Raw genomic sequence first — 12490 nt, 5'->3', positions numbered from 1 at the left:
CTTCCGACTACTATTTGTTCCGGTCCCTGCAAAATTTTTTGGATGGCAAAACCTTTACCTCAAATGAAGATGTCAAAAACCACCTGAACCAGTTTTTTGCCAGCAAGGACCAAAACTTTTATGAGAGGGGAATTATGTTACTGCCAGAAAGATGGCAAAAGGTGTTGGACCAGAATGGCCAATATATAATTTAATAAAATATTTATTCATTATACGAAAACTGTCTTTCATGTTCCCCCAAAAAAAAACGAAATGACTTTCCGAACAACCCAATACATACCAAATTCCAACTTTTTACGGCATGCTGTTTTTGAGTTATGCGAGATACGTACATACATACATACATACATACCTACATACATACATAGAAATGAAGGCAAACTTAAACAGATTATAGAAGAAAAACTTTGAATTCCTTTCCGAACTACTACTTTTCGTAAAAGATCACAATATGCGCCCAATCATTCTATTGTCTGTGATTATTATGTAGGGGAATGTATGGCAAAGTAAAATAGCGGGGCAAAGTAAGATGGTGAAATATTTCAAGATAATGTTAAAAAAAAGTTCAAAGTATAAAAAAAAAGGGCAAACCATAGTTATTTGACGTCACATGAACATCATGTATAAATAACTGATGCTAATGAGATAAGGAAGTGACAAAATTTCTAAAACTTTTACTTACGTTTTAAATTTCACTGCTCAACGAAACGTATAATTATTCGCTTTAGAAACATTTGAAACTATTTCATGTGAGGGAATGTGGGGCAAAGTGAAATGGTTAAGACAACTTACTTTTTTCAAAATGAACAAATTAAATTCTTTCTGAAAATTACGGTACACAAAGAAAGAATAGTATATTTTACAATAAATCTTTCAATGAAATATTATTTCTTATTTTTGGCTGTAAATTCGTACCTTAAGGGAGTCCGGGACACATTTTGAAATTTTTTTAATTATATACTTTAGAGTTTTGAAATTTTTTGCACTGATTCACCATTTATTTGATAAGCAAAATCATAACATCAATATGAAAAAAAAAATTTTTATTTAAATTTAATAATTTTTTAAAAAAAAAGGAGTTGCTTTAAATTGCTATAACTCAAAATATTCCCGATCAATTTTCATTTTTTTTGAAATAAATTACGCACAAATATCTAAGCTTTAATTTTTATTCGGCGATTTTAAAAATATTGATTCAATAAAAAATATTTGAATAAAAATTCGAAGATACTTTTAAAAAAAAAAAATCATAATTTTTGCAGTAAACGTTTTTTTCAAATTCGCCGAATAAAATTTAAAGTAAACTGTTTGAAAAAGATATGCTCCAAGTTTCATTATTTTATCTCCATCGGTTCCTGACTTATAAGAGTTTGAATGCAAGAAATCGGGAAAAATTGCATCATGGAGAAAAACGCGTTTAAAGTTTTAAAGTTAAGTACACATTAGTTAGGTGTGCATGCAACAAAAATAATTATATCGTTCGTTCTATTTAAGATAGAAACAAGATTCAAACGTCCTCTTAAGCAGCAAAAAACGGACTAATTTTTCACATGATAAAAAAAAAGCAAAATTTGACGATTTTTGTGTCCCGGACCCCCTTAAAAAAAGATTGAGATTTTTCACTTCTTTTTTTCATGGCGCAAAGTGAAAAAAAATTTTTTTTCTAAAGAAACATTTCCTATCTGATTTTTAACGATATTTTTTATCATATAAATGAGTAAATAAAGGAATTAATGAATAAATGAGAAGGAAATGAAACAACAAAACGAATAAATAAATGTAGAAGTTAATGTATGGGAGAAATGAATGAGTAAAATACTGAATGAGTGAGAAAATAAGTGAACGAATGAACGAATAAATACGTGCATTAAATTTATTAAATGCAGGAATGCAAATGAAATCTCTACATAGTATAAAATGAAGTCTCCAAAAAGCGTCTGTTTGTTTAAACTCGCAAAACTCGAGAACTACCCGGCCGATTGCGCTGAAATTTTCACAGTTTGTTCCCTTAAGTCCTGAGAAGGTTTGCAGACCAGTTCGAAAACAATTCGATGAATAGTTCTTTTTTTATTCCAATTTAGGCCCAATTTTCACATAAATTCCCGAATATGAGGGCGAAAAATTACTTTCACATATTAATATTACATATCGTTCGAAAGGGTAGAATTTTCCGCGTTCTACGCTATTTGTTTCAATGCTCTAATTTTATTACAGCGGGAGTTATTTGCGTTTTTAGCTCGAATTTTTTTAGGCTTGCCTGAAATTTAGGTACTACTTTCTTCATTAAATAAATCAATGAAAAGTGAAGGAGTTGTCCCACAGCTTTCTTTTTGACGCCATTGGAAAAAGCGACCTTTTTTACTCCAGAATTAACTCGACCTATGGTCGAAAAAATAAGCTTTTATCTCGAAAGGAAAAAAGTTACAAGCCTTTTTTAATCAAGTTTCAGAAATCTCGATTCCATTCAAATTGTGAACCATTTTCTTTCGCATTTTAATTCCTTAAACTTATTTTATTTTGTGTTTCCATGGTTACGAATTTTAAATCCATCTTTCTGGATTTAATTTCTTAAAAGTATTTTAATATCTGTCTTCATTGTTTAAAAAGGAAATCATGATGTTTTTTTTACTTATTTTTTACACCTGATTGTTGAATATACGTCACTTGACACAATTTTTATTTTCAAGGTGGACCGAACAAAGCCGGGCAACGCAGCTAGTTATTAATAAATGAATGCGCAAGTGATTTGATAAAGGATTGAATAAGTAAATGAAATTAACTACACTGGTGGACAAAATTAAGAGATGGAAGGCATTTTCCCAAATATCTCGAGAAATGCTGGCTAAAAATTAATGAAATTTGGTATGGATATAGCATATAGTATGAAAATAATGTGTGCAAAGCAAAAATAAAATTGCCAGTCATTGGCAAGAGTAATTGACAACAGTCCAATATGGACGGAGCTTCATGATCAAAGATGGCAATGAAAGTTAGGCTTGTATGGTGTGTGGCCGCCTCTAGTATGTTGTGTGGTCACCTCTGACAGATAGACAGCATGCACAACGAGTATGTATAATGCATAGAATAATAATAAGAATAGACCGAGCTATGGCAACCCTTTGCTGCTCATTAACCAAACCATGTGACTAGTGGATATCCTAGCAACAGCGGGCGTTGATCGTAGCAGACGATCAACGCCCGCGAGAAATAAAATAAATAGAATTGATGGAACGTGGAATATTTATGGAGTCCGATTTGTAAATTTGTTATTCTAAGTTGTAAATATTTTGTTAATATAGTGAGTTTTTCGTTTAGATAGTATTGTGCATTTTCTTTAGTCAACTTCAATAACTCTCTAAGCAATTAAAGATGCAAGCGCCCAAATAGAATCGGCAAACGGTAAGATTTTACCTACAATTTCAATTTAAGATTCCGATTAGTACATTTTAGCGTTAACGCAAAACGTTTACTCCATTACGTTCACGCCAACGCTGACGTAGCAGTTCCAAATAAAATAAAAGTTACTGAAAACTGTGATCAAAAACTAATTACTAATGTCAAAATAATTCATAACTAAAAGAAAAACAGTTCGATCTCTGCATCTGGAAAGAAATTATAATGAAAACACATTACTTAAAATGCATGTCGAGTTCCAAACTATAGATAATGTTGCCATCTAGCAACCATGCTGCCAAAGTTTTCGCCAAGCCTTCCACCAGTCACATGATGTATCCATGAACCAATTTTTTCATCGGCAAGTCTGGGAAAGCTCGGTCTACTCTTATTATTAGTCTATGGTATAATGTTAATAAGAAAGTTAAGGAGTGCTTGGGAAAGACCCTCCCACTCATCCACCAGAGCAGTTTTTGACTTCGGAATGGTTCTAGATGGGGCTGGCGTATTGCAATAGCCCTCCCAAGAGCATCCCAGGCATGTTCAGTGTGGTTAAGGTTAGGATATATGGCTGAACAATCCATTCGATGAATATCTTCGCTTTCCAGATAGTCCTTAACCAGTGTTCGGGCGTTGTGCGTCCATAAAAACGAATTCAGGTTTAACAGCATAACTGAAAAACTTCATATAGGGTTCTAGGATCCCCGGCTTGTACCTCTGGGTATTCACAGAGCCAGTAACAAACACTTGGTGTGGTGTGTGGGTATCTTGCGTGATCCCTGTCCAAACCATCACTCCTCCACCAGCATAATGGTCCATTTAGCTGATGTTACGACGATAATATCGAGTCCCAGGCTCCCTCCATATGAATATTCGCCGAGAATCAGGGTGTAGACTGAATCTGGACTCATCTTTGTAAAAAACATTACCCTATTGGAGCTGTGTCCAGCGCTGGTGATGCCTGCACCATTGTACACACTCTCTTTTGTGGGAGTGAGTGGATGGGATGCAAATGGCTTCCTGGCATGCAACCCTCTTTCACCGAGCTTCCTAGCAACTGTCTTCCTTGAAACCAATGTTCCTATGGCAACAGTGAGGTCCCTAGACAGCTGTGTCGCTGTAGACGTCCTCTGGCGCTTGGCTGTAAGTAACAAATACTGGTCTTTACTGGGCGTTGTTGCTCTCGAATGACCTTGACCGGGTCTTATGGACACTACGCCACTGCTTTTGGACTGACTATAAAAATTCCAAACAACGCTTGGAGTTACACCCGATTACCCAGCAACCTGAGCTTAGGACTGTCCTGCCTCAAGTCTATTCAAAATTATCCACCTCATACCTTCGTCTAAACGATGATTTTCACTCATTTCACCTAAAAATCAACAAAAAACAACAAAAGTATTCAAGAAACACAATACAAATCGCTACTGCGTTGTACAGTGAAATTAGCTGAGCAGCTGACTACAGACTTTTGCACCTCCTGCAGCCTCAGCAATGCCCACATGAATACGTAAAATCATATCAGTGACACCAGTGCCATAGTGTCATTTTATAGCTACCAACTGTCCCGGTTTTATGTAATATTTTCCGAGACATGTGTGAAAATGCTTTCCATCTCTTAATTTTGTCCACCAGTGTTTCACTTTGCCCCGTCTACTTTGTCTCGCATGTACTTGACTAATTGTACAAAACATTTAAAAAAGAATTAGAAGGTCTCAATTAATGTTTAAAATGTTAAAAACATGAACTTTATCATTTAATAATAACAAAAATAATTTTTGACTTACAACAAAATTTTACAATATGAGTATCAATTTTTAAAAATTGCTTGTATTACAGCATTCTTTAATTTGTAGAGGTAATTTTTTTTCTTGACTGGTACAGATTACATGAGTATAAATAATATACATATTATTTACACAATTTACATATAGTTGAAATTTACACAATTTACACATAGTTGAAACATTACTAGGTACGTGGCGGTAAAAGCAGAGTAAAAATTTAACCATTTCACTTTGGCCCGCTGCCACTAGTTTACTTTGCCCAACATAATAATCGCAGACAATACAATGATTGGGCACATATTGTGATCGTTTACGAAAATTCGGAAAGGAATTTAAAGTTTTTCTTCTATAGTCTGTTTAAGTTTGCCTTCATTTCTGCACAAGGAAATTGTAAGGAAGTGTTTAAAAAGAGCATGAAAAAAAAAATAAAAAAAAAATAGCACATACATTCTTCGTAAATTAATTGTAAAACAGAAGCACAAAGCAATCTAAGCATTATTGAAACTATCATGCTGCTAGATGATCTGTAATTGCTTTTTTCTCTAAATAACGGTTTTTGTTATTTAGTTTGATATACATCGGGGCTAGAATGATATGTAGCATAGTTACCTTTACCGTTTCTAGAAACTGAATGTTTTCTAAGAGCATTCGGCATAAGGTTTGGTTAGTGGACAACTTTCCTTTGCTTCTAGAGGGCAATACATTTTGGTATTCTTTTTTTTTGCGCAACTGGTACACTTAATCGAGGAACGATAAAGGAAACAGTAACTCAAATCCATGTTTATCTCAATTTGTCAAATTTTTGACAATGATTATTCTCTCATCCTAACCCATTCTTATTTATCACGATGTGGTTTACAGTTCATAAAAACATTTTATTAGCATGATTTCAATTACTATTTTTTAATCATCAAAAATTTTCACAGGATGGATATATGCCTTTTTCTGTAGTTTTGCTATTGTCATACGTTTTGTTCTGTTTACAGGTTCTACATGCCGCACGGTCTCACCGTCGACCATCAAGGAAATACATGGGTTACTGACGTTGGCTTGCATCAGGTAAGTTATTGCATTAATTTCTAATTTCTCATTTTTTAATTTGAAATTTAACTTGGCACTCATTTATTTGTTCATAAAAAATGAATACGCACTCTAACGGAGGAATAGCAGAAATAAACTCACTCAAAACTCAATTTTGTAATGCAATTAGAAGGATTCGCAACTGTTTTACAGTTGCGAATTTAGCATTTAAATAAAACTAAAAAATAAGTTCCTCAAGTTATAACAGCAAGTTTTTTAATGCTGTAAAACAGTAGGATGGTTCCAACGTCAAGTGTGGGACGATTTGGACTAAAATTCTCCTTACATTTATTTATGTAGCATATCCCCGTCGAACCTGCAAGACCACCTTTTTTTGTAGCTCTTAGTTCCAGATGCGTACTTCCAAGCGCAAAAGTGATAAAAATAAGGTGCAGTTAGGCTATTCAAAGCTTGAAGCGAAAAATAAAATTGGAGAAAAAATACGAAATCTAACTTTTTTTTATACGGACCTAAGTTTATGGAAATAATCTGCACTGAAAATAATTCCAACACAGAAAGTTTGATATTTACCGAGATGTAAAACACAGCGTTTTGTGACCTATATACTCGCAGTCGCGGTCAGCAACACCTTTTGTGGGGAAATATAGCGGTTAACAAGAGTTTAAATTTGAATAAATGTATTGAGTGCATTTTTCTCAAACTGTACCAGCTTTTGTAGTGTATTTTTACGTACATTTTGCATAACATTTGTATTTATTTTTCAATAGCAATGAAAAATGTAAATATTTCGTTTCCTGACTTCAACAATTTGTCGATCAGAAAGATTGATTAATGGGGTAGTTTCCAAAAATTTAAAACTGTTTTTTTCTGAAAGAGCATGTTTAAAAACGTAGGATCTGACCATTTTTAAAATAATTTGCTTAAGTTTAATATTCTTAAAAAAATACTTAAGTCGGTGCGCTTTCATTGTTTATATTTCTGCCGATGACATCACAAATGATGAAATGCCATTCAGTGTGGCCATTTTCACAGAGAAAAATATTAAATTCGCATCTTTACTCACGTGTATTGGCAACGATATGGTTGATAGCAAGCGTAGAGCGCGATGTTTCATTCGCTTCTTGATTATCGTAGCTTGGAAAAGCGGTAGAAAGATGCGTCAAAATGCATCAATTGTGACGTCATCAAGACCACGCCTTGTTTGAAAAATCGGACATTAAAAAAATAATTAATTAAGAAATAACTGTTGGGAAAATGAAAGTATTTTCTGGGCCCATGTTATTTGCTTATTCTATCAATTTCTGTAACTAAAAGTAGTACTTTTGACTGAAGTGAACAACCCCATTCCAATCTTATCGTCTGCACTGTCTCTTAAAAATTTTAACTCCAATATCTCTTTGAGGTTTGGTCGCAAATGTTTCAAATTTTGTGTTGGAACTATTTTTCAATGAAAAATTATTAGAGGAGTCACGTAGTCCTTTGATCATGGGTTAGTTACCACTGCTCTGGACATTTGAGGCATTCAGAGTTAAAGTGGATCAAGTCCATTTCGACTTTAGCTCTGAACGTAGTAGATTTTAGCAAAACGAAATGTTACGTTCATAAATGAGACGTTCAGAGTTAAAATGGATTATGTAAAAATCGACCTGGTCCACTTCTAGCTCCGAATGCCTCATTTATAAAGAGGAAACGTCCAGTACTATTTCAGTGTTACTTTCCAGTCTTATTTTCCATTTCCTACTGCACAGGTATTCAAATTCCCGCCCCGAGAGGCTAGTGAGGACTTGATGATCGGTGAACCTTTCGTTCCTGGATCCGGCAACAACCACTTGTGCCAGCCAACGGACGTCGCCGTTATGCCATCCGGAGATTTTTTCGTGAGCGACGGCTACTGCAACTCCCGGATCGTCATGTTTACGGGCACGGGAAAACTCATCAAGGAAATAGGCTCAAAAGGTAACTTTTCGCCCGTGTGCCGCTTTTTTACATATTACTGAAGTTGTACCTTGATTGGCGCAATGAGAGTGTAAATTTAACATCCAGCGGAAGTGTGCTAGGGAGGTTCAAAAAAAAAAAAAATAAATAAAAGAAAAATTAATTTGAATTTTGACATCTTGAATTCAAATTATGTTTTTCGCAATCACGAGTGTCTGTATGTAGGCGTGTGTGTTTGTGTGTGGGGGGGGGGGGGTATGTGTGTTTGTGTGTAAGGGGTATGTGTATGTGTGTGTAGGCATATGTGTTTGTGTGTGTGTGTAGTTGTGTATGTATGCGCATGTGTGTAGGTAGGACATGGATGCAACCTCGAGACGGCTTTCGCTATAGGAGCAGCATCGTGAGGAGCCGGTCGACGGTGATGTTGCAGAGGGTGCTGGCGGGAAAATAAAATGATAGGACATCAAAACAGTCAAGTGAGAACAATAAGCAATCATGATTGCTCAAAAAAATTTTTTTTCAGTTCGAGTTTAGGACCACCCCCTATTTTTTTTTTATACGCACTATTAGTATTATGCTGTAAAAGTTTTAGCTTTTTACTCAAATTTTAAGAGGGTGCTCAATGACCCTTTAATCATTAGCCGTACCATAGAAAATGCCACAAATTTAGAAACACTTAATTTCCCTAGTTTTTTTTTTTGTAAATAATTATTTTATTGCAATGTATATGCATATTACTAGTGCATATTATATGTAGCATTGTTTTTTCAGTTCAATACATTTTTTCAATACCCCATACTTGTGAAGTTTGGTGGAGGGGGTTGAGCATACTCTTTCAGTTGCAATAGGTAGCTACAATTCTTCAAGGTAAATTGCTATCCACAAGTCTAAAAACATTGAGGGATGTCCTATTATCTAGGATAAACTTTTTTTTACATATACGAGGCGTGTATTTAAAGTAAGTTCCGTTTTTATATAAAAAAAGAACGAGTACAGATAGAGCTAAGTAATTTAGTGCACAAAAATCTACCACTCTTACGCTATTTTTCGACATTGCTCCCGTGATTTTCCAAGCATTTGTCATAGCGTGGTGCAGGTTTTTGTATACCTATTCGTAAAAAGTTACCGCCAGTTTAGTCAACCATGAGGACTCTTACAGGGCTTTGGCTGGGGCGTTTTTGAACATCCTCTGGTCTGCCCTCACCTCGCTCGCAGCATCTTTCATTTGTTTCGGCATCTAAAGTCTTTCCTAGGTGATCTGTGGCACAACAGCAATAATGAGCTCAGAGAACATGTTATCCCATGGCTGACTACACAAGCGGCAATTTTCTATGAATAGGTATACAAAAACCTGTACCTCGCTATGACAAATGCTTGGAAAATCACGGGAGCAATGTCAAAAAATAGCGTAAGGATGGTAGATTTTTGTGCAATAAATTTCTTTGCTCTATCTGTACTCGTTCTTTTTTTATATCAAAACGGAACTTATTTTAAAAACACTCCTCGTATTTTTGAACCACCCTACTGTGCACTATAGTATGACGCAGTGAAGTTAATATTGGGCCAAAGCTCTCAAACAAAGACAAAACTTTAAAATATAATTTTACATTGAGTCGTCTGATTTATTCTTGTTTTCGCATATCGCGACTGTCACCGAAATTACGTTCTTTGAAGGATCCACAAGGGTTCACGCTACCAGTTCTCATTTCCTCTTTTTACATAAAGAGCTGAATTTTTACTGTATTTTAAAAAAAGCTGCATTATCCAACATAAAATACAGTTACAATGCACAAAATTAATGATCAATGGACATAAAATGAAACAGTGCTGTGCGTACAGTATGCTGTAGTAATAATACAGCGCTGCATTATAATAGTATTGTACAGTAGATAAAATTATAGTTACATTTATAACTTACAAATTCAAGATGATGACTTAGGCTGCGCCATCAGATCCTGATTCTAATATATTTTAAAGTACAGTAGCTTCGCATTTACTTTTACAACGTTTAACCCTCTTTCAGGGTGTCTATAATCCACAATACAAGAGTAGCTTCCAATTTTATACTGTTTGCATTTTGCTTAGACACTACTCTTCGAGCTTCAGATTAGAACTAAGTTCTAAACTAATTCGGATTGTCTTTTCTTGACTTTTAATTGTACGTGTGGAAAATTCACTCATACCTAATTGTCGTGCTACCATAGATGAACTTTTTAATTGTTTAAGCGTATCAAGAATCTTAACCTTTTCTTAAATTGCCACAAACTTTCGTTTTTTGTTTCCATCTTCACAAACTTTAGATGAAACAGTGTGTCTAAATGCCACAATATTTCAGCATCTTGCATATTTAGAATAAATGAGGCCCCTAGTTTCAAAACCGGATACTTGTAGGAGCGGACAAACGCTCAACTTGTAAAAAGTCCGGTTTTGAAACTGAGGCAGACCTTCCCGCCCCATTTCAAGGGGGAAAGAAGCGGTTTTTGAACCTAATATTGAGCAGGCAAATAGGCCTTATGATTCTCTACAAGATTAACGAAAAAAAAAGAAAATCGAATTTTTTGCAAGTATCCGGTTTTGAAACTAGGGGCCTCAAATAAATGAAAAATGTGGAGTTGTTTCACACGAACAAACCGATATTTAGACTAGTGCGGTGCGTGGGAACTTGCGTAGCCAGTGATGGGAAAAGGATGAAAGTACATTCACGAAGTCAATATTTAGTATTCAATAACGAAATCGACATTTAGTACCATGATTGCTTTCCAAATATTTTCCTGCTGCGAGAGAAAAATTCGCTTTAGTTCTAAAATTCGTTGCTCGTGAAAAACTGCGTTATACCCATTTCCCGCAATTCGAATCGCGTTGTAGCGGGAGCAGACTGTATCAACTCTGTTACTTTACACCAGAAAGGTTTTGAATTACTTGAATGAAATGGACTTTATCCACTGACTACAAGCCAACCGTCATTATTATGTGTGGAAAGCAAGAAGTAGATGAACAACGAAAAGAAGATCATTTCTGTTGTCTGGATCATAATTTGCTACAAATCCTGAAAATTTGGCTCTTGTCAATGTAAAAAATACAAGTTTTCGGAAGACAATTGATAGCCCTTAGTATTTAACAATTTTTACCGCTATCAGTTACCAGGCACATTTCATAAGCAGCTCAGAGTTCTAGAAATAAAAATAAAAATAAAAAAGATTAGCGATACAGCAACTTTGTGGTTAGATAAACATTTTAGGGTCGAATTTTACTAAGTATCAAAGGTATCACAGAAAATTGTTCATATGATTGTGGGCATTTCGTTGCTTTAATCTAAGAGCAATGCTTAAAAAGAGTAAAACCGTAAAAGTATTTAAAACTTAAAGCAAGCACCGTTTTCAGAAGCTAACACGATTTTAGGGAATGCATGAACTAACTTCTAAAAATGTTATGGCTGAACCATTTTGAAAATTTATTGTATCTGCGCGAGAAAGGAATGTTTTCAGCCAAAGGGCTTTACGGAACATCAGCAGTTTTTCTTTCAGGATCCAATCATCCTTCCAGTAGTCGCTAATCAGCAGATGATCCGTAATTTCAAGCACTGAAAGAAGCACTGAAACTGTTTAACATTATTTAGTTTTATTGAAAGATAACTGGATGAATTAATGTCCATTCGTTTCAGATGGTATGAACATCCCCCACAGTCTCACCCTTGTTCCTGAGCATGACGCTATTTGCGTAGCTGATAGAGAGAATGGAAGAATTCTTTGCTATGCCACTGGCACAGATGACACAAACCTCGGAGAATTATTGGCGAGCATCGATGGGCAAGGTCTAGGACGGGTATTTGCGCTGGACAGGCGAGGTAAGACACCAAGTTCAATGGTTATCATTAGTGATTGCAGTACCGGTATACCGAATACCGGTATTTCGAGCAATTTCGTAATACCGGTGTTTGCTGCGGTAAACTACCGGTATTTTCGGTATTAGCTGAAAATAATAAATAGTCGTAATATTAAAGAATTTTCTCTCAATTTAACTTATTAAATGTCTACTTATATTTTAAATGTACATTTCTTCTTCCATGATACAGAACCAAAAACAATCTATTGATGTAAAAATTTTTGCTTCAAAAGCATGAATTAATAGAATATCATTAAACAAAATTATTTTGTGCACCCCTTTTTTATTTTTTCTATTTCCCTGATCACTCGCTTTCCCTTTTGTGAAAGTTAATTTCGAGTGTAGTTTTGAATAACACTACTACTTTGAACTCCACTGTAATAAACTTTGACGTTAACTTTTCTTGTTAGCATTACAAATGGTAGTTTGTTGACCACAGTATTGGTTTGTTG

At 34.9% G+C, this 12490-nt stretch overlaps 1 protein-coding gene across 1 annotated transcript in view; it reads left to right on the top strand.

The window, feature by feature from the left end:
- Positions 1 to 12490, top strand: part of LOC129216866 (peptidyl-glycine alpha-amidating monooxygenase B-like) — a 52758-nt gene that overhangs the window by 22308 nt on the left and 17960 nt on the right. The window contains exons 4-6 of the mRNA XM_054851080.1: positions 6167 to 6239; positions 7970 to 8177; positions 11818 to 12000. Coding sequence (XP_054707055.1) covers positions 6167 to 6239; positions 7970 to 8177; positions 11818 to 12000 — 464 coding nt within the window. The remainder of the gene's footprint in view (positions 1 to 6166; positions 6240 to 7969; positions 8178 to 11817; positions 12001 to 12490) is intronic.

Source organism: Uloborus diversus, chromosome 2, assembly GCF_026930045.1.
Source record: "Uloborus diversus isolate 005 chromosome 2, Udiv.v.3.1, whole genome shotgun sequence".
Taxonomy (NCBI): domain Eukaryota; kingdom Metazoa; phylum Arthropoda; class Arachnida; order Araneae; family Uloboridae; genus Uloborus; species Uloborus diversus.
This window is presented reverse-complemented; position numbering and strand designations above follow the sequence as displayed.